The sequence below is a fragment of the Xiphophorus hellerii genome, chromosome 17 (genome assembly GCF_003331165.1).
Source record: "Xiphophorus hellerii strain 12219 chromosome 17, Xiphophorus_hellerii-4.1, whole genome shotgun sequence".
NCBI lineage: Eukaryota > Metazoa > Chordata > Actinopteri > Cyprinodontiformes > Poeciliidae > Xiphophorus > Xiphophorus hellerii.
Window position 1 is genome coordinate 2,909,233 of NC_045688.1, and position 22,603 is coordinate 2,931,835.

Sequence of the window (22,603 nt, forward strand, 5' to 3'; positions counted from 1 at the left end):
AAACGTGGTTTTGATCCCAATCCTGAGCTAAAAACACAGACCTGGCAACTTCCAACAATTTATTTCAGAGTCAGGAGTTTGAGTTTGGTTGGCCAGTTTGTTGTTATAGGCGGATCTACTGCATTTCTTGCCAATTTTTCTAATTGGGTCTTGATGGTACAACGAGGTACTGGAGCCATTTTAGATAGAAAAGAAAGGAGTACATTTCCACCAAAAAAAGCTTTTTCTAGAAAAATTTAATTTAAAACTCAAAAAATCTTGATTTTTCTAGAAAGGTTCTGAGATTAATCTAAAAATGTCCGAGTTTTTTCTCAAACTTTCAACTTTTCAAGATTTTTTTTTTTTTAGAAAGATTCTGAGGTTAATCACAAATGTAGAATTTTTTTCTTGCAAATTTTCAACTTTTCAAACTCCTAAATTTCCATGTTTTTTCTAGAAATTTAAACGTTTTTTACTGGACATTTACTCTTTTTTTTATCTAAAATGGCCCAATGATGGGTCATATTGAAGTTGCACTAAAATTAAATAAAAACACAAAAGTAAACAAGCCAAATGTATTAGAAATTGGTGATCAACACAAAACGAACAAAGCATAAAAAGTAAACAATAAAAGAAAAGACAATTATGGTTTATGGTTTTTAATCTAAATACACATTAGATGACAAGATGGAAGCTAAATTAGCCGCCAACAGCCCAAAATGTCATCCACATGATCGCCATCTAGTGGTCAAAGACGAGACTGCAGTCCTCATTATTGTGACTGAGAGGAAAGGGGAGCAAACCTCTCAGCTGTAGTGTGAATATTGGTTGTTTAGGAAACTTTAACATAAAAGATAAATATCCAGATTTATCTTAAAAATAAAACTTCAGCCTGTTTCATGAAGAGGCACAGAAAAAGTTATTATCTCCTCGTGCCAGAGGAAGTACTCATCATCCGGTGGGGTGTCTGGCATGGGCAAGCCCGATTCGGTCCAGTCCTCTGTCGAAGATGCTGTAGTACTCAGTCAGAAATACATCTCCCAGAATCCACAGCGGGCCTTCAGGGGAAATGATGTCAATGGCCTCGAAGCCGCTGAAACACAGATCCTTGTTGCCATACGCCTCCTGACGGCCGCAGGCCAACAAGGAAGAGGATAAAAACTGATTTTCATGACAAATTATCACTTTGTGAAACATGTGATGTTGGAGGCTTAACTTTTTAATTTGACTAAACTCTTGCTTTACGCAGCTTTGCAAATTTATTCTGCTTCCATGAAGAAGTACTAAGTGGATTTTTATTCATTTTTCATAACAGAATAAAGTTGAAATGTTGAGAACAAAATGGAAATAATATCTTTAATAAAAGGCAGAATGTTTAAACTGCAGTTCTTTCCAAACAAGATGTTTATTTTCTAAAAATATAATTTCTCTGTTCATTTGCACGTAGTAGTTTCAGTTTTTGCTTTTTAAGTTAAACGTTTTTTTCTCTAACAGTTTATTTTCTCATAATGTTGAGCTTTTTCAATATTTTTTACTCATAATTTAAACTTTTTCAATATTTTTTTCCTTATAATTTTAACTTTTAATTTTCTCATTTTAAATTTTTCTCATAATTTTGACTTTTTTCACATATTTTTTGTTGCAGTTTTCTCCTTTCTCATAATTTTGTCTTTTTATTAATAATTGTAACTTTTTTCTCATTAAAATTTTTTTAACTCCAACTTTCCTCTCATAATTTTGACATTTTTCCCACAATAAAATTTTTATGTTGCTTTTTTTCCTTTAATTTTAAACATTTTCTCATAATTCAAACTTTTCTCTTGTAAATCATACTGTTTCTGTGTTTTTGTCACTCTTAAATGTTTCTAATCATAAAACATATTTTAAGAATTTGAATAAAAACAAAAGACAATTTTCAAAAGCTAATCTTATTTATGAAGGGAAAAACTGTTCAATCCAATTTTTGTCAACAAAGAAAAACTTCGCAAATTTTATGTCTACTCTTCTTATCTCTGCTTGATATTAACGTCAAAATTTGACAAAAAAAGCAAGCAGGAGAAATCATTAAGGTTTAAACACCCAAAAAACCATTTAAACAAGCAAACGTCATCAGCAAAGAACATGACATCCAACAACAAGCTGAAGTTTCCGTCAGCAGAGCAGACGGCGCCCTTACCCTCCTAACATAATGCTCTGCTGTCAGCGTGTATTCCTTCCCACCCAGGATGAATGTGACGTGAGGCAAACTGGACAATCGGGCACAATCGATGAGAAACTGAAACAAACAAAACATTTCTACAAATTAGTAAACAAGCTAATATGACTACATTTAGCTAAGTTTGCTAAACAAAAGCAGATTTTCTTCAATGTTCCTCAGAGATTTGGTAGAGAATAATCAGCATCATGCTGTGGGACGACACATTTTAGATTAGAGAGGAGGTTCACCTTCCTGCACGATAACAACCTGAAACATGTAGCCAGACACAATGTTTAAGTAAAAGCTTATCTATGTTTAACAATGGCCTACTCAAAGTATGTATCTAAATCCATCTTAGAATCTGTGAAAATTTTTAAACTTATAAAAAAATTTTTTTTGCAAAATGGGTGAAAATTTCATTGTGTAGATGAGAAAAGCTGGAAAAGAAAAGCCTCAAAATATCTGAAACTGTGTTGACCAAAGGGGTTGAATTCAAATTCAAAGGCATGCCACACTTTCCAGATTTTAATTTGTAAAAATAACCTAAGATCCCAATAGAAAATTTGGAATAAAAAACTTGGAATTTTCTGGGTTTCAAAAGTCAAAAATACATTTGATTTTGGAAACTTAGAAAATTTCAAAGTTGAAAATTTTAGAACTTCTTGGCGACCAAGAAAAAATATTTTTCTTGCAAATTTTCGACTTTTAAAATTCAGATATTTCTTTGTTGGTTTTTTTGGTTGTTTTTTTTTTTTTTTTAGAAAATTTCAAATTAATCTGAAAATTTCAGGGGTTTTTTTAAAACTCAGAAATTTCCAAGTGTCTTCTGGAAAATTTCTGAGATTAATCTGAAAATTTCACATTTTTTTCATGCAAATTTTTGACTTTTAATACTCAAATTTTAAAGTTGGTTCTGGAAAATATTTTGAGATCAATCTGTAAATTTCTGAGTTTCTTTGTTAATACGGCGTCGTATTATGCCCACGCTGGGTTTCAAGAGCCCCACCTCTCCGACATTTGTGGGCGTGGCTCCAAGCAGCTGCTGCAGACTCAGGATCTCATTGGTCGGTCCCCCAATTAGGGAGGTTCCAGTATCAATGATGGCATGACATCCACGGCTACAGAAGGAGCTCACGCCTTGCACCGCCACACTGAAACAAGACGGCCATGTTTATTTTCTGCAGCATTTACATTCTTTACTGACACCTAGTGGTAGCAGAGCGTAATGCATCTTAATTTACCTTTCCATCTTAATCTGCCAGTATCCTTTTGCAGTGACAGGCAGCCAGTTGATTGGTCTGTTGTACATCGCTTCATCTATTCCTCCCAGCAGCAGTTCTCCTTCTGGATTGCTGGTCCTCGTTCTCCTGCAGAAACAGAGAAAAGTTTCACTAAATACGATAAATCGCAAATAAAACAAAACAAGTGCTTAATAGTACTTGTTTTGTTTTATTAGTTTTGCTTTTTTGCCAGTAGTTAGTTTTATCAATGTTCATGTTTTTTTGGTGTCTGGAAATTGAGTCGTTTCATAAACCTTCATAATATTAAGTCGCAATCTGTGGGCACTACATTGTTACCTAGCAACCCCAGCAGAGTTCCGCCCGTTACCTAGCAACCCAAAGGGAGATACAGCCTATTTGTTCAGCTTGTTTTACCGCTGTACAAAGACTGCTGGAAAAAACAAGTGCTTTGTTGTTGACTTACCTTCCAAAAACCACTTTCTGTATTTTTGTTGGGTGTGCAGGAGGCACCACTTCTGCTTTTCAAAGACGTATGGTTGGTTGTATAATTGTGCACCAGTTTGCAGATATTTTCACGTAGAAGTGTAAATGTTGAGTTGGGAGGTACTAAGTATCTTTATCTAAAACTGATTTTATGCAAAAATGTAATGATTGTTTTATTTGGCTCATACACCCTAACTTGTTCATAGTAGGTGACCTTTAAGACCTGTCATGGTCTTAAAGGTTCCTGGTGTCAAACATACCATAAACCAGAACTCAAGGTAAGACCAATCAAATTATGTACATGTAAATTAATAGAGATTTGTCTAGGAAACCCTTCAATCACTACCTTATTGGTAAGGAAAGCCATCTTCAACCAACCACCCAACGAGCCTTTCGAGGATCTAAGCAGGTGTAAATGTACCTGCTGAGGTAGAAGGAGAATACCGGCTGGTCCACTATCTTCTGCGCCAGCATGTTGTCAAAGACGGGATTTCCCATGATCTCTGCCAATGATTGGTAGGCCAGTCCGAGAACGCCATCAAACTTTGCCGTCACAAAAGCAGAACCTGGTTCGTACACGGATTCGCCAAACTCTTGGTTCAAGATGGTCATTTCCCCGATCTGGAACAAATTACATCCAGAAGAAATGCAGAAAGTTACTCTCCAGGTTGAACAAACATCTCCGCAGGTCAAAACGGACACCTGACCTGCACTGTGTCTCTACCCATTACTCCCATCAGGTGTCCCGATCCGTAGTGGATCCCAAATATCCGTCCGTCATGGTGGAAAGTTGTGGATTCGAAGGCCTTGAAACGTCGGTGCAATGCTGCAAACAGACAGGAATGCTCTCAGACAGGACGCTACAGTGACACACAGACCTTGAACTTCTTATCAGTTTGCAGCAAACTACACCAAAGTCATGCCGTCCTGACCAGAATACATCCCACTAATATTAGAAGATATCCTGGTACAGATTCTTTGGTAGACTGTGGGAACTGCTTAGCTCCACGGTGTGTTTCTGATGGCGTACCACAGGCCTGGCTGACGCAGTACGATGACGGGACCCAGAGGTCGGCCGATCCGGTGTCAAAAATCACAGAGAAGTTCTGCGGCGGAGTCCCCACGCTGATTTCACCGTAATACTGAGCCTAGGACACAAAACACCAGAGTTTACTAAGTAAAACCACTGCTACCATGCTAATACTTTGTTTAGCTAATGCTAAAGTGCTACACCAGCACAGTATTTAGCATATGCTAATGCTAAAGTGCTACACCAACATGTTATTTAGTGGAAGCTAATGCTAAAGCAATACATCAACACGGTATTTAGCTTAAGCTAATGCTAAATTGCTACAGCAACATAGCATTTGGTGGAAGCCAACACTAAAGCAATAGGCTACATCAACATGATACTTTGTTGAAGTAAATGCTAACGCAACATGGTATTTAGTGAAAACTAATGTTAAAGCGCAATACCAACAACAGTATTCAGCAGAAGCTAATGCTAACGTGCTACAACAACGCGGTATGTAGCTGGTTCCAACTTTTAATAAAGTTTTTAAATTTAAGCTTTTAATCAAACAATACTTTATTGCCAAACTGTGCAGTTTGAATGCCAAGCACCTAATTGAAATTCAAGTATTTTCAAAAATTTCAAGAACCCTGCAACAAAGACAATGTTTTGGAGTGAACATCATTTAGTCGTGGACTTTGACTAGGCCATTGTAACGCATGGATAAGCTTTCATTAGGTGTATTCAGCAGAACTGAATTTAGTTTAGCATTGTCGGTTTTCAGGTTCAGAAATATCTCCTCGTTTTGGTCTGTAACATAAAAACTCTAAGCAGTTGCTTCACTTACATCCATAAAGTTGTAGATCTTCTCACTGGAGCGTCTGAGTCGGAGGGACGGCGTTCCGGGTGGGAAGCACTGAGCATAGCGGCGGTTAAACATGTCCGGCCTGTGGTCCTTCAAGAAGTTCTCCAGCAGACCCTGAGTTCTCAGCTGAGCACGGATGGAGGGAACCCGCCTCAAGGGAACCCTGAGGTGATAAAACTTTGACTAGATCAGGGGTTCCCAAACCAAAAATATGTGAAGAAACATCAACTTTCTAATGTTTTTTATTCACTATTCAATAATTATTACATCATTTAGCACAACTGTTGCCTTGTATTATCTGATTTTAATTGACTCTGTCGCCATGTTATCAGTTAATATATTATGACTTTACTACCAAATAATAAATGTTTTCATCAAAATCTCCTTTTTTGATTACAAGAAAATATATTTTATATTAATCAAATGAAATTGTATTTTATTCATACAGTTCTTATGGCTTTTGTAGCAGAGTTGGTCTTTTTTGTTGTAAACTTTTACATTTATTGCTTACTAAGCTAACTTGAGAAGCGAAGCAGTTTGATGAATGAATCAGAAATAAAATTTAAATCAATTATTTTATATTATAATTTATATTGGGGGAAAAAAAGATTGAATAAGATAAAACAAGAAGTATGATAACATTTTTTTTTACAGATTTCAATTTTTTTTTTTAATCTGTGACCCCCTCATCACCTCCTGAAGCCCCGCAGGGTACTGCGCCCCCCACTTTGAACAACACTGGATCACTAAAATCTGCATTTTCTGTAAAAAATAAAATAAAATAAAGAGATCCCAACTCCTTTAGTTTTAGATATTTTAGGGGGAAGTATTAATCTTGATTCACCTCATTTGTAAACTTGTGGCTGAATAAGAAGCTGTTGTTTGTCCTACCTGACCATCGCTGAGCCCGTCCATGTGGACAGCAGCAGGAGCAGCAGCCTCAGCATGTCGGTCCGGGTCGGAGTGACAGACTGATGGGCAGCAGAGGTCCTAAAGGTTTATCAGAGCTACTAGCTGCTCTGATTGGATGTCACAGGACAAGCTGAGCTCCTCCTTCAAACTGCACTCAATCCAGCTAAATATTTCAACACCAAACTTCACTCAGAGATAAAACATCTTTCTTGATCAAAATTAAAAGGTTAAGCAACACTGGCGCTTGTTTTGGGCACCGCTAGCTAAAAAGTTAGCTAAAAGCACAAATCATAAACATTAGTTCTGCTAATGCTAAAGCTCTACACTAACACTGTATTTTATGGAAACTAATGCTAAAGTAGGAGACTAAACTCTGCCAGCTGAAGGAGGAACAGCTTATCCTGCTCTCTCTCGTCCTCACTGATAACTCTGGCAGCCAGTTATTTTTAAAGTCACAGATTTTATAGTTATATTTACATTATAGACATCATAACTGGATTACTTCAAATCTAAGGACTGGGGGGTTTGCTTACTTTTATTTTTACCATACATTTCTTTACCTCCAAGTTGAACCAGGGCAAAATGCCTCCAGCCGACCCCGGGGACATTAGCAGTATTATACAACCACTTCAGTCTATAGAAATTAAGATTCAACAGCTGGAGGTGAACTTTGAGATCAACACTAACTGTGGAAATCAGACAACTCTTCCTCAAATCAACGGAGAGGTTGTACGCCTCGCATCAAGCAGCTCACCCTGGAACGCTCTGGGTGCCAAGCCAAAACAAAAGTCTCACACCGCAGATCCGATGAGGCGACTGACAGGGAGAACCCCTCACCTGGACGAATCAGCGTGGCCGGCTCTGAGCCGAAACCCACCTTCAACCTCAACACCTGCTTCACCAAAGAAAAACAAACAACCAGCTGCAACCAAAACGGTTCCACCGACCCGGCTCCCAAGGACAGAGCGACCAGCCTGGGCCTCAAAACATTCTGACTCTGTGGGAATCCCACTGAAAAACAGATTTTCTGTACTCCAGCCTGAGCCTCTGAGTGAAACCTCGCTTTCAAACATCAACAATGAGGCAAGACCATCACATCCACCCCCTAAAGACAAAGCGGCTACCAGGAAAACGAAAGGTATGCCAAAAGTGCTTATTGTTGGAGATGAGGCAGTAAATGGAATCAGTCACGTTTGTAATCCCAAGAAAACGAGAGTGATTTCCTTTCCTGGTGAAAATAAATCTTTTGAGTATCTTGGAATTGAGGTTAAAGGCCACAAACGAACTTCGACACTAACTTTATACAAAACTCCAACAAACGTGAAAAATGTCTTTACTGACTTGAATGAACTTCTATCTCTTATATCTATTGATTATGATTGTTTAATAATTGTTGGTGATTTCAACATTCATGTTGACAACCCCCAAGACAGAGGGGCAAAAAAGCTCGCTAATATTTTAGAGACTTTTGGTCTAACACAACATGTGAAACAAGCAACACACACTCAAGGACACACACTGGACCTGGTTATCAGTAAGGGTGTGAATATTTCCAATGTCTCTGTAACTGATGTCGCCTGTCGCATCACTTCCTGTTATCTTTGAAAGTTCTTTATCTTTTAACCCACTTGGACAAACAGCAACCATCACAAAACGTTCTCTCACTGAAAACACAGCAGAAACTTTTAATCAAATCTACTCTTCTTCCTCACCCTTAAGCTGTAATGATGTAGATAAGTTGGTAAATGATTTTCAGTCTAAAGTCTCAGATATCAATGACTCCACTGCCCCAATTAAAATGAAGGTTGTGTCTGGTAGGAAGAAATCTCCATGGAGAAAACCTATCCAGAAAAATAACTTAGCCAAAGCTAAATGTGTTAACGAAGCACTTTCAAAATTAGCAAAGATGCTAAAGCGCTAACTTACCTCTCCTACTGGCGCATTAGCAGAAATTATTAGCGATGTACATCCACATGGATTTAGGAGAATTTCAGAAAACGGCAGATGCATCCAAAAATTAAATTTGATTTTCCACAAAATGGAGGTCGACAACATCTCTGGATACGAGTTCTGATTGGACGTTAAATGGTTGAATGTTGAACTTCTTTTGCCTGATGACAAACTGCCAGCCATAACAATTTCTGTCTTTTTTTGTCAGTTAATTTAAAAACATCAAGTAAATCTTTAAGGGACTAGCAGATTAAACTAATCTGTCTTCATTAAAAAAATTACTTTGCAAAGTAGCAAAAATTAATGAGGGAAAAATGGATCCAGCAGCAACATGTATGGTTCAAACAAGGACAAGCGAAGGAAAATGTACATTTGTGTTTAAGGTGACAAGATTTGAGTTTTTGATTTGTTTTGGACGATGAAAAAACTATTTTCCTTCAGTAAAACCGGACCATGTGGTCCTGTTGGTTTTGTAACATTATATTTAAACTTTGAGGTCTTGGTCACTCTGACCTGAAGAGGAATATTGTTGCATCACAGAGAAAACTTCCTTAAGCCTCTGAAACTGGAGTTATGATGGAGAAGAAGCCATCATGCTGCACAGATTTTGGTTTGATTGTTTTAAGCACAACAGAAAATAACAGCGCCTTTATTTTTGAAAGGATTTTTAGTAATCTAGATGTATTTCAGGAATTACTTGAGGTCTAAAGTTCAGGTTTCATTGTGTAAACTGGACCAAACTGCAGGCCTGCAAGTTAAAATTAACTTCTAAATGTTCAGCTGGAATATTTGTTTGGAAACTTTATCAACTGGACCTATTAGATGTTTGTTTTATAGCTGTTACAGTCTATTACACAAGTAAAATAACTCAGAACCTGAAACGATTATTGGAAACTAAGATTTTAGGTCTGTGAAAAAAGACAAAGTACTAAAAAAAAAAAGAAAGGGAAAGAAAAGGATGATTTACAGTCAAAAAATGTTTAAAGTTGACATTTTGCTCAGCCATTACAAATTTTGACAGGAAATGTGCGGCAGATTTTTTAAAACTTACATTTGTGGAAAGTTTGTGGAAATCAGAATTTAGACACAAAAATAAAAACATCCATTCATTTTTTTGCATTTATTAGTGATGTCCATTCAAATAAATTAGAATATCATCAAAACAAATTAATTCAGAAATGTCTTATGGTCTACACCACTGACGAAAACTGACAATTAAGGACGCAAGCAATTAAATTGTCGATTAATTGCGTATTAGATTGAAATTAGTTCCGTTAGATTAACTAATAAAGTCCGCTTAGACCTTCTTTCATTGTTGTAGGTTGGCCGCCATCCAGTAGAGGGCGCCGCTGATCATTCTTACGCGATACAAAATTAAAGATGGCGGCGTAGTTAATCCAGAACGGAAATAAAAATGATCGAGTAAGGTGGTATGTAAAAGTAACTTAATGCGGTTCTATTTAGAAATATAAACACTCAAAAAGCTCCTTACATTTCCATATTTTATTTTTCTGCACAGTAACTGAAGAGGTTCCCGTTTTGTTATATTTTATAAATGTCTTAAGTTTAATAATGTCTATTGAGTCTTTAATACAGCTGACAAAATAATGTTAAAATTAAATGTTTTTTTAAATTCAGTATATTATAAAACATTTAGCTCCTTATGTCATAGGAAGACATTCATACAAGAGAAAAGTGAGGTTTTTAAGAAAATGGCCACTTAAAATTGATCGTTAGTCCATAACACAGGAAGATTTGGACACAAAATGTCACTGCTAAGGACCTGGCCACTTAGAGTGCTGCAAACAGAAAGTTGAGTGGAAGGAAAAAAGTAGACATGCAATAAGGATAACCGAAGCCTCAAGTTTAATATTTTAACCATCAACGCGCTGCACCAAAAACATTTCACTCACAAGAGGCAGAAACTTGAGCTTTCGTTTTTATTTCAGTAAACAAAAACAACATCCAAACTTCCTTATCTAAATGTTTGACAGCAAATTGTAGCCAGATATCTGCGGCGCTGCGATGCTAACGGGAAAAAAGAAACCGTCTGGATTACACAGAGGTGATAAATAAATCTCATCCGTCTCCTGTTTGTCGTCTGAATCCTGGTTCAGCAGGGGTGATGGTCGGGGACTCTCTTCCTGCGGGAACAGTCAAAGTAAATTCAGATGAGGTGAATAAATGGGAGGAAATTGTCTGCAGATTAGTGAAAGTCTCACCTGGGAGCAGCTTTGATGATGTTGTCGACTCTGAGGATCATCTCCGCCGCCTCGGAGGCGCTCAGCAGCATCTGGCGCTTCACCTGGAACGACTCGGTGATTCCCAGAGTCACCATGTCGCCTATCGAGCCTTCGGACATGTCTGCCGCAAAACCAGGAGGCTCACACAAAAACTCAAGGACTTTTCAAGCATTTTCAAGGTAAGATGTCAAACTTTTCCAGCACAATACAAATAAGCTAAAAAAAATAAGCGTTTATTACTGTTATTAATTTTTTGTGGTAATATTTCACATATTAGAGCAAGGAAAAGGAAACTAAATTAAATGTTATGTTTTGACTGATTCAATGTTCAAAACACTAATTTAACAAAAACAACCCCCAATTTTAACATTTCAGATATAAAATATAAAATTATCAATAAGTCATAGTTTAAATTATGTCACTGAAAAAAGGAAAAGACAATGTAAATAATAAATATATTTATTTAAAACATTCATATATTTGGTCATACTGTATTAAATCCCATCAGTTTATATTTAAACAAAAATATGTTGTATTGACCAGTATCAGGTCATCAGGTTAGTTTTCTGGCTTTTTCTTAAATAAAAAAAATAAGGGAATTATTCCAAATATAATTTTCTAAAAACATAAATAAACAAGCAAACTAACGTTGATTTTTAATTATTTTGAATCGATTTAAAACTTCCAGGAGTCGAAATTTTGATTCTCTATAAACTTTATTTTTTTCTGCACCTTTAATAAAGAATAATAAACATTCATTAAATTGAAACAACCTAAATAAATCTTGTTGAACTTACTGCTGAATTTAAATAATTAAACAAAATACGAAGAAAGTTAGCAAACAAATATTCGATGGTGTTTTTGACAGAAAAATAGAAACAAGCTGCTGGTTCTCTCACCCAGTCCATATGTGGTTTTGTTCTCTTGGTGTGCAGCTCTCAGTTGAGCCACCAGGTCGGCGCTGTCGTATCCGGCGTTGTCTGCGATGATGGTGGGCAACTAAAGAAGAAAACAGGAAAAAAAGGGAAAGATGTTCAGTTTGTGCAAGTTTTGATGTTAATTTTTAATAGAAACAAACGCACCATCGTGAGCGCTTTGGCAAATGACTCCATGGCAACCGCTTCCTTTCCTGGCGTCCTATTGGCCAAATCGCTCACCACCTTCGCCATCAGCATCTCAGAGCAGCCTGAAGGGGGCGATAACGAGGGTATGGGGGCAATGAGTGACCACTTCAGCAGAAGCTCCTCAGTTTCAACTGAATCCCTTGAATTTTAATAAAATCTCATAAAAAAAAGTCCAGATTTTCCTCCAGAAGTTTCTGTCCAGGAATCTGGACTAATCCTTCAAAAAGCTTAAAATACACACAATTAATTTTCAGGATTTAATTTTTTTTTATTTGCCATTGGGTTTCCATAGTTACTACTGGTGCCATCTTGTTTGACAAGCGTGTTTTACAGCTTCTATTTATTTACACTTTGAATTCAGGTATGACAGAATGTTAGAGCCAGGATACTTTTTTTTTTATTACAAGAATAAAGTTATACGACAATATAGTCAAAATAATACAATAAACAAAATTCTAGTATGTGGCACTAATAATCCATCATACAACTCAGAGAAAAGGTGATTGAAACAAAGATCAATTAAAATTGGAAATCAGTCTTAATCTGAGACTTTATTTTTAAAAGACATCTGAGATTTTGTCACTGTACCTCCTCCGTAGACGGTGCACGGCTCCTTCACAGTCTGAGCCAAAACGCAGAGGGCGTCGTGCAGCGAGCGCTCCGCCTCGTCCAGGATCTGCTGCGTCGCTCCGCGCAGGACGACGGTGCAAGCCTCACCTGGGAGGAGGGCCGGGTCAAAGGTTAAACTCTCACTGACTGATATCTACAACAAAGGTGTCACAAAACGGCAGCTTCAATCTGCATTAAGGTGGTCAAATAACGTCACTGTATGGAACAACAAAAGTGCCCTAAAACATGAAAACCATTTTAATTTTAGGTTTTACGACAGGAATCCCAAAAAAGTCTCCACATGAATTAGTAAAATTTTAAAAAGGGCACTAACTGCGTTTAATAATTATATTTAAATCTGAAATATTTATTACGGTTACTTGTCATGCATTTATCATTAAATGTACAATCCAAAAATTTGATTTATACAATAAAAATATGTAAAAATGTAATACTTACTCCAATAGAAACATAATGCTTCAATAAAAATAAACTTTTACTAAGACTAAAGTCTCAAACCATGAATCCAAGTGAAGTTGGAAGACATTTACTTCCTCCAATAAAATGTTTTTTTCTCCCCTGAAAGAGAAATCGTTTCCTTTCTGAAGAGGATTCGTATGTTCGTACCCATGGCAACCCCAGAGAAGTGGATGAGCATGTCCTCGCCGATCATCACCTCCTCGATCAGCTTGCAGTGACCGAGCTTCACCATCTCCGGGTGGTCGAAGGTGGAGGTGATCTCGCCGCCTGCGGACACGGATCCATCAGAACCGGAGCTCAAAATCCGCCCGGTAACAGCAAATAAATCCATTTACAAACCGTCTGACATGACGGATAATCAGAGGTGAGGATGAAACGTACCTGTGACGAGAGCGAGGCGCTCGACGCCGGCGAAGTCGGCGTGCTCGATGGCCATGACTCCAGCCTGAGCGAACAGCTGCTCTGGGTAGTTATAGATCAGCTGCCTGTGGCAAGAACAGAAACATGAAGTATTTACACCCCTGGCTCTCATGTAAGTGGTTTAGAAACACAAACTTCTGTTTATTTTATTAGGACCAACACTGACTGCTGGACCATAAAACTGAGCAGCTGGATTTGCGTAAACTATATTCAGTAATGGGAAATCACCACTTTTGATAATGATTGTGAACCAGGATTACGTCATTTTCACATTAATGAAATCAGCGCATTTCCCAAAACTGCAATGGCGACTTTTCTTGCATCAGGCAAGTCGACATTAGCGGAATATTAAAGTTCTGCGCAAATTTGTAATGGAAAGCTACCAGCTGAGTATCTACTGACTGAAAAATGTGCAAACTGGAATAAAAAAAGAAACATTGCTTCATGGAAAAAGGCTAATTTAGAAAAAATAAACAACAAAAGCTGATTTTTTCAAGCTAAACATTTTTTGTGTTAGAATGAGGTGGTTTTTCTGTTAAACTGCGATTTAAACATGTTTTTAAATCCAAAACAACATAAACGTGAAACGACATGCTGCGGTACCTTTGACCTCTATCGCCACCCTGAGCGTTTTTACCTGTTGATGAAGCAGTTGATGCCGTGCTTCAGGATTCGGTCGACTTTCTCCTTCATCTTCTGCTTCTCGGCTAGCTCGATCTCCGCAACCTTTGCCGTGGAGTCAACGCGAACTCTGGAGCCAAAGATCTGCCCGACGTCAGAGCAGAACAAGAAATTAGTTCTGATAGATGGAGCGACTAATAACGCCCACATAGACTTTTAGTAGTGTAGTTTGGCCTCCAGCCAGCAGAGGACGCCACAGATCATCCATTAGCGGAGCCAGTTGATACAAAAACAAAGATGGTGGACCCATACCAGAATGGGAAAGAGAAACGGCCCAGACAGAGTTCGTTGTGGGGTGTGAAACGAACTTTATGCAGTTCTGTTTTGAAATTTAAACAATTGACAAACTCTTTCAGCTTGTGAGGCGTAGCGTCAACCTCTCAACCAAACTCATTCATTTTAATTTGCATGATTTATCCTTTTTCTCTTTCTACCAAAAATTGGATAATAAAAGTCTTCAGTCTGATGTTTTAATCTCAAACTTTTTTTTAAAGGACAACTTTGTTTACAGATACTTTATGATTCATTTTATTTGTTGTTTCTAGTCCCAGTGTTAAAATGTTCATTAGAATGTAAAATTTATTGATCTTTGAGAATGTGTTCCTGCGTTATTGTATTACTGGAAAATGGTCTCAAAACCACAATATTATCGCAATAACTTCTGGGACGATTTATCGTCCAGAATAATTTACTATCATGGCAGGCCTACCAGTATTTAACAGCTGACAAAAATATTGATAAAATATAATATACTTTTAAAAAATTCAGCATATCATGACAAATGTTGCCCTTTATGTTACGAGGACGGTCAGCTTTCTAGAGAAACTGCAGGTTTTTAAGAAAATGGTCGCTTATCAATCGTTAGTCGATACATAAAACCAATCAACTTTAGACCAACTCAAATCGATAATTTGTATCCCTATTGGATATTAATGAGATTGTCTTAGAAAAACAGAGTCTTTAGTCAGAGGTTTCTTCAAATTCGCTGCAACACAGACTGCAACAGCCACCACCATCTACAAAAACTAAATTTTGAATTAAAATGAGTTGAAACAGGATTTAATTTGCGTTTAGGATCAGTAAAGTATTTCTGAACTGAATGTTTTAATTGACTTTAGATGTTATGCGGCGCTGATCTGGAGCGTTTTCTACCTTGATCTTGTCGGTGTCCATGCCGGTGTTGGCGATCAGAATCTTGACGTTCTCCATCCTCTTCGGTTGGTTCACCCCGATCTTCTTGTCCAACAGGAAACCTAAACGTTTTCACCGAAACGTCACAACGAGCCAATCGTACAGCAGAGCCCCCTCCGTCCGCCTGACGTGAGCCTCACCTTCGTCCAGGTAAGAGTCGGTGAGGCTTCCTCCCAGCTTCTTGATGACGTGGATCGCCTCCAGGTTGCCGGAGCCTTTCAGCCTCATGACGGCTTTCACCGCCAGCTTGGAGAAGTGGTCTTTGTGGTGCGTCAGCAGCTTGGACGACAGCGTGGTGCGGGCGATGTTCAGCAGGTCCTCCTGGAAGCGGTCCGGGTCGTTGCTGTGGAGACCAAACAGGACGATCATGGGAAATTTGTTTCATGAGCTACAGGGGTTAAATTAAGTTTGAAGACAACGCTAAATCTATCATGTATTATTGTTGTGAATTTTTTATGGTAGTACAGGGTTTCTGCAGGTCTGACCAACTCAAATTTAAGACTTTAAGACCTTTCTAAGACCACCATGAATAGAATTTAAAGACATTTTAAAAAATTTGATCAGAATTTGAGACTTTTTAAGACCATTATGAAAGAAATTTAACACTTTGCAAGCTTTTTAAGACTTTGACATGTAAAATGTTTAAATTTAAATGTTTTAAATGTTTGAATTTAAAATGTTTAAAGACCATTATGAGTAGAACTCAAGACTTTTAAAGACCTTTTAAGTTTTTTATCTGAATTTAAGATTTTTAAGACCATTATGAATTGAGTTTAAGATCTATATATCCAGAGAAATCTACAAACTTCGTCCAACCAACTGGTGATAAATTTGCACTGATCCATGATTCATGCAAAAAATAAAAGCAAGCTAGCTAGCTACCAATGTATGTTAGCATCTAGTTAGCGGTAGCCTCAACAGGCTTGAGTGACGGAACGAAGTGAAAATATCTGAGTGTGACTCAAATTTTTTCTTGACAGAAATGTCGCAAGAAAAAATAAAAATGGAGTGCAAGATTAGACAAAGAAAAATTGTGTTTTTCGTCATTAGTAGAATATTTTTATTCAACTGGAAATAAAGTTTTGACTCAAACATATACAGAAATCAGTTTCCAAACCTTGAAAACACCTGATTGAAATTCAAGCATTCTCAAGGATTTCCAGCGCCTGTGGATGTTTTCTGACCTGTGGTCGGCAGCAGCCTCTCTCAGAGCCTCCCTGGCCGCCTGAGTCGCCTTCCTCCAGCCTGAGATGATGGTCTGAGGGTGGAGCTTCCTGGCAATCAGAAGCTCCGCCTCCTGAACCAGGAAGAGGAAGATTAAGTGGAAGGAAAATCTCAGCTGCCTCCCAGTAGTACTGTATTTACCCTCAGCAGCTCGGCAGCGAGCACAGTGACCGAGGTCGTCCCGTCTCCGACTTCATCGTCCTGAACCTTCGACATGTCTGCAGAGAAATTACATCAGTTTGGTTCAACGTTTCAGGAGCCGCCTCATACAAACAAACAGCTTTTAAAGTTAAAATGTAACCAGCTGGTTAAATGAAACAATTTCCCAGGTCAGAAGGTCAATAGCAAGTTTTTCATTTAACTCAAAAACAACTTTTATAGTGAAAATAAAAAACTAAGCATGAAGGAGAGAAAAACAGGGGGTGAGTGAACAGATGGATGATCATAATGATAGACGGATGGATGTACAGTTGGATGGATGAACAAGCAAACGGATGGTTGGATGCACAGTTGGATGGATGGCAGGATGAACAATCATTAACAGAACCAGATGTAAAAGACGAACGAACAAATTAAAAGGATGGAAACAACTTTCAGACGACAGGAAGTAGAATAAAGTTTGGAAACCAAAGTAATTTTCACGACACTTAAACAATCAGAAGCTGCTTAACATCAGGAATTCAGAGAAACCCGTTTCTCTAGGAGCAACGTTCGGTTTCCACCCACCAACAAGAACTTTGGCAGCCGGGTTGTCGACGCCGATGGCCTTCAAGATGGTCGCTCCGTCGTTGGTTACCGTCACCATGCCGCCTTTTGCTCCACTGAGCAAAATCTTATCCTGCAAAACAATCACCGCACGTTATTCACCACAGAAAACTGATGGTATATTTACGAATAATAGCTCCAGGTTTTTTAGGCGACTCACCATTCCCTTCGGCCCCAGAGTGCTCTTCACCAGATCGCCAATGGCGATGGCGCCAACGAAAGACGACTGCAGATAAAAAAAACCCCAAAACAACCAATAAATTATCATTTCACCCATTTATTTAAATGCCAGAGAGTAAAATGATGCTCCAAAATAAACATTTGCTCAAAAAACCCCACCAGTCGTGCAGTTTCTGCTTTTTCTTCATCGGCTCCGTGTTTGAAGATGCTGACCGGGGCCATGGATAGGGACGCCTGAGGAAGAGGAGGCTTTGAATTAACAAATTCACCGCTGATCTTCTTTAGCTCAACATGTAAATTATTTCAGTTTATCAAATGTTATGTGTGAAAACAATAATGTTTAATATAAACACAACAATTCATCAACTGATAACTCAAACTGGTCAATTTTCACCCAATGCTGCTACATGTTATTTTTTCTGTTAGAATGAAATTTTGGTCAATAAAAGAAACAATTACCGTATTAACATAACTTTGGGGGAAAAAAATAGCTATTTTACCTCTTGGTTATATTGTTAATTTATGACGGATATCTTTAAGAAAAATTTACTGTTAATGTTTTCTTTAAATATATAGAAAACTTGAAATAAACAAAACCTGTTTAAAATGATGACAAATAAAAATGATTAACATATAAAAGGGACTTTCATACATCATCATGATGGCATTGAATAAGCTGATGTTTTGCTGTGTATTTGAACAATGGAGTAGTTTTCTGAATTACGTAGCTAATTTTCTCTTTATCTGAATAAGTTTATATGCATTTCTGCTCCTTTTCATTTATGGTTTCTTGTTGTTACATAAACTATTCATATTTATTTAATCGAATTAATGAAATACAAATAAATTGGGATAAAATGCAGTGAAAAACAATTTTTTGATCCTTTAGGGGGCTACAATTATAGACACGAGGTGTGGCCACAACTTTTATTTTCCGAGTCCATGTGAACGCAGCAGAAGCAGCTTAGCCCCGCCCCTCTGGAAACCGCTAGAAGCTTTAACATTAATTAAAAAAAATAACACAAAAGCATAAAATATCATGAACACACACCACTAATAAATTATCATAAATTGAGTTGTTTTTATCTCTCCGTCAGCTCATGCTAGTCAAGGTCCAGTTCTTTATTCCTGACAGATTTATTTCGCTCATTTGTTCCTGAATGAGCCACAAAAGAGCAGCGCTGAGCTAACTAGCATGCTATAGGCCAGCAGGGAAGAACATAACCAACCACACTGAAAATAAGACCAACATATGAACTTAGAGCAATATGTTCGCAGATGTAAACCCGACAGCTTTGCCGCAGTAGAGTGACTATAAAACTTAAAACACAGCCGTTAGCTTTTAGCCGCTAGCGCAACCACACCGCCCCATGTGCCTGCTCTTCACCGGTTTAGCACATCCTGCTCAAATACCGTTCAATTACCTCAAAAACTACGGAAAACAACTACGGGACCGATTAAAAATCTGCTTAGCGGTCCGTTACTGTAAAAACTCTCATCTTAAGATCTGAAATGAGTTTAAATAAGAAGAAAACTCACCATGATGTCTGTAATTCAAGGGTGGAAGCAAAGCACGCACACCGAGGAAGGGCTGGACGTGACCGTGACGCAAAGACGTATCTGCGTGATGGTGCGTTCAAAGTACATAACGGAAAAAAAAATCCATCGTACAGCTAATTAGAATTAACATACCTTTTGTGATATAACATAAAATTTAAGAAGATCTTCATACTTTTAAAGATGTTTAAATACTTAGAGCTGACTTACAAATTAAGATACATTTTAATATTATGGAAACACATTAACCTCACTGGGATCCACAAGCCTTTTTTCCTGAAACAAAACCGATCAAATTTCCCTTTAACTTCAGTGTGTTGCTAAATTCTCAGTGATTAGGCTAAATAGTTTCAGATCTTGTAGTTCCAGCATGAGGAAACTGAAAATAAGTGACAGAGATGATGAATAAAAGTGGTACGTGTATAAAGCCTTGTGGTAATTTAATTTGAATCCAATCATATTCTTTTTGAGATAATTTAAACATGAGAAGTTTAATTTTTTACATATATAAATTGAAGAGTACCGAATTAAATTGTAATGAAGTAAGAGTAGCAATACTTCAACATATTTTTACTCAAGGTATCCGTCCAAGAAATTACTCAAGAGTAAAAAAGTATGTGGTAAAAAGTTTACTCAAGTACTGAGTATCTGATCAAATTATCATTTAATATTTAAAAATTACATAAACACAGACAGTGTAGAAAAAATGACTCAAGTAAATGTAACTAGTAACCACCCAACTCTGATAAATTGCCAAAATCCAAAAGTGAGTCCAGTTCTCCATGGTGGAAAACCACATTTGGTGTTTCCTCTCATCCACTCAAAGGAGCTAAATGATTGAGACACAAGTGAGCTGAAAATGTCACATTTATTTCCTCATGTGGTATTTTAACTTCTGATTTTGCATCATATCTTCCTGCGCCTCCTGCCGTTGTGGCAGGAAGACTGGACCGGGAGGCAGTAGATGTGCATGGGAAACTTCCTGAAGTAGCTGCTCACCCAGGGTCTGCAGGAAATCATAGGAAACTCACTTCATGTAAGTGACTTTTATGAAAATGTATAAAAATTGAAAGCATTGTTGATGCGTGTTCAGCTCTGTGCCTGTAATTACTTGGCCACACGCTGGCTCAGACTCAGGAAACACAGATTCTGCCACAGGAGTATGTTTTCCTGCTGACGGACGAATTGAGCTTCCTGCTGCTGCGCAACGTCCAAACGCTGAGACTCCCGCAGCTCTCCTTCAATGTGCGTCAGCTGGGAAACAGCAGCAAGAAAATAAATAAATCCACTCCGTGTAGGTCACCAGATTTCAATATTGGGTTATTATCTACCAAATAAAGGAAAATCAGAATAAATAATTGAAGATAAAACATCAAATGAATATCAAAATCTAATCTCATAATTTTATTCTCACATCATTTCAACTTTATTCTAGTAATATTATGATGTTATTCTCAAAGTATTTTATTCAATAATAAAATAATTATTCTCAAATATTTTTATTTGAAAGTGAAAATATTAAATTTAAGAGAACAAAGTTACTCTCATTTTATGACATTTTACCTACAATTTATTTATTACTTTTATGGTTGTGTTTGTAATTATTGTTTTGGTTTAAAAAATACAGATGTTTCCTGTAAATAAAATCTTGGATCTCAATGAGAAAATCTAAAGGTCAAATAAAAAATAAAATATTTATTTAATCTCATATCAAATATTTCCATTTTATTGACATTTACAGTAACTAATTTTCATTCTGACAGTTAAGATTTTTTGTAATTTTTTACAATTAAAACAGAAAAACTTTGTTGATCACAATTGATTTGTAAAGACAATAAAAGGCTAAAATGTTTAAGGGGTGAATATTTTTTAGTGTTTTTAAAGGTTTCAAATGCAGAATTGGTTTGAAATATCCAAATGTTATGATGTTACAATATACAGCATTGTGCAAAAGTTCTGGGTCATGTCTTGACTGTTTATTTATTCCTTCACAGCAGCCTGAAATAAAGTTTTCATCCTTCACTTGTCCAGATTTTCTCTGTCGGCTGAAGGAAAAAGGACAGAAAATCAACAGTTTCCATAAACATCACCTCCTCTAACAGAGTCCTGCTCTTCTCCAGCTTCCTTGGCTGATCATAAACAGCCAGAGGAACAGAGTTGGACCGAAGCCGAACGTCTCGTCTCTCTGTCCTGGTCACACCTGGTTTACCTGTTCCACCTGTCTGCTGCTGCCGATGGGCGATCAAAGGCAGGAAGCCAGTGCTATCAGACCAGGAGAGAAAGAGAGAGAGAGAGTGATGAGTTCATATTTCACCTCATCGTGTTGTCATCTTGTTGAACAGCATGTGTGTGTGTTGACTGACACTGCTAATAAAACCCAAACACACACAACCGAGTCCTCTCCAGATGTAAACATCAGCAGGAAACAAAAATACATTTAAAATATCGAATCTGATGGAGCCTGATGCAGTAAAACCTGCAGCATCCTGAGTGTTTTTCTGACATATTTTGACCTTCCAGGACACATAAACACAGTTACAAAGTCAACCTTCTATCACCTGAAGAACATTTCTGGGATTAAAGGACTAATGTCCCAAGATCTAGAAAAATTGTCTTTAGAGTTTCCTAACTTATCAGTCAAAATATCAAGGTAAGCCTGTTTTGAGTAAAAGGTCACTGGGGATTTGTGGCCCTACTTACTACGCCATTAAAATAAAAGTAAAACATTGGTTTTGTCCCTACAATTTTCTATTTTGGATATAAATTTGTCATTACAAATTTTATAGAAAGAGTAACACAAAAAGTATCCATCTGCACCTGTACTGTTTAAACCGTTCCTAAGTTGATCCGAGGGCCACTCGAAACTACTCAACGGACCGCAAATGGCTCCTGGGCCACACATTGGAAACCCCTGCTTTAAATCAAGACTAAAAACCATATTTGATATGTATTGATGATTTAGATCAGGGGTCTCAAACTCCAGTCCTCGAGGGCAGCAGTCCTGCAACTTTTAGATGTTCCTCTGCTGCACCACACCTGAACAGAATAATTAGGTCATTAAGGCTCTGGAGAACTGATCTACACAAGGAGGAGGTCATTAAGCCATTTCGTTCCAGTGTTTTGTACCTGTGGCACATCTAAAAACTGAAGGACTGCGGCCCTCGAGGCCTGGAGTTTGAGACCCCTGATTTAGATGAAGGAATTTGACAAAATGTCACGTTCATTTCTTGCTTCATAATTGGTAACTATATTATATTTTATATTATGTGTAAAGCAATTTGAACTGCCTCGTAAAAGCAAATAAAGTTGACTTAAATGGGTCTTTAACGTCAACTTTAACTATGTAGAAAAATTCAAGTAGCATAAACTAACATTAAAAACAGAAGATTTTTTTTTTTGAGAATTAAAATTTGACAAGTAAAATTAAAAAAAAACTGTCAAAACCCTCACTTTTATTTCCACATCAGATGCATTTAAATCAGCTAGGTTG

At 37.4% G+C, this 22,603-nt stretch overlaps 2 protein-coding genes across 3 annotated transcripts; both read right to left on the reverse strand.

Annotated features, from left to right (window-relative positions):
• Nucleotides 1-892: 892 nt before the first annotated feature.
• On the reverse strand, nucleotides 893-7,284 carry nots (nothepsin). The gene is made up of 9 exons (XM_032590037.1): nucleotides 6,669-7,284; nucleotides 5,760-5,940; nucleotides 4,931-5,048; nucleotides 4,608-4,726; nucleotides 4,322-4,521; nucleotides 3,418-3,543; nucleotides 3,183-3,327; nucleotides 2,156-2,254; nucleotides 893-1,104 (listed from the first exon to the last, which is right to left on the reverse strand). The coding sequence occupies exons 1-9, from the start codon at nucleotides 6,722-6,724 to the stop codon at nucleotides 931-933; spliced, it is 1,218 nt and encodes a 405-aa protein (XP_032445928.1). The 5' UTR covers nucleotides 6,725-7,284; the 3' UTR covers nucleotides 893-930.
• Nucleotides 7,285-10,560: 3,276 nt separating this feature from the next.
• On the reverse strand, nucleotides 10,561-19,213 carry cct2 (chaperonin containing TCP1, subunit 2 (beta)). Of its 2 annotated transcripts, none has more exons than XM_032589842.1 (16): nucleotides 19,100-19,213; nucleotides 17,716-17,791; nucleotides 17,537-17,602; nucleotides 17,338-17,449; nucleotides 16,753-16,829; nucleotides 16,572-16,684; nucleotides 15,528-15,730; nucleotides 15,349-15,449; nucleotides 14,153-14,280; nucleotides 13,477-13,580; nucleotides 13,243-13,362; nucleotides 12,595-12,723; nucleotides 11,965-12,068; nucleotides 11,782-11,881; nucleotides 10,862-11,003; nucleotides 10,561-10,783 (listed from the first exon to the last, which is right to left on the reverse strand). In XM_032589842.1, coding segments are annotated over exons 1-16 (1,608 nt in total). In that variant the 5' UTR covers nucleotides 19,102-19,213; the 3' UTR covers nucleotides 10,561-10,752. The 2 variants fall into 2 exon arrangements, with proteins under 2 accessions (XP_032445733.1, XP_032445734.1); XM_032589843.1 differs by having other exon boundaries at nucleotides 17,716-17,790; nucleotides 19,096-19,209.
• Nucleotides 19,214-22,603: the final 3,390 nt, after the last annotated feature.

Bases quoted from the DNA above. Each gene is read 5' to 3' on its own strand.
- cct2 (XM_032589842.1), bottom strand. The intron at 17,603-17,715 runs GTGGGGTTTTTT...TTTTATCTGCAG, and splicing joins AAGCAGAAACTGCACGACTG to TCGTCTTTCGTTGGCGCCAT. The intron at 13,363-13,476 runs GTACGTTTCATC...CCGTGTCCGCAG, and splicing joins GCGCCTCGCTCTCGTCACAG to GCGGCGAGATCACCTCCACC.
- nots (XM_032590037.1), bottom strand. From the start codon at position 6,724: ATGCTGAGGCTGCTGCTCCTGCTGCTGTCCACATGGACGGGCTCAGCG. The intron at 5,049-5,759 runs GTAAGTGAAGCA...TTTGTGTCCTAG, and splicing joins AGATCTACAACTTTATGGAT to GCTCAGTATTACGGTGAAAT. The intron at 3,328-3,417 runs GTAAATTAAGAT...GTCTTGTTTCAG, and splicing joins TGGCAGATTAAGATGGAAAG to TGTGGCGGTGCAAGGCGTGA.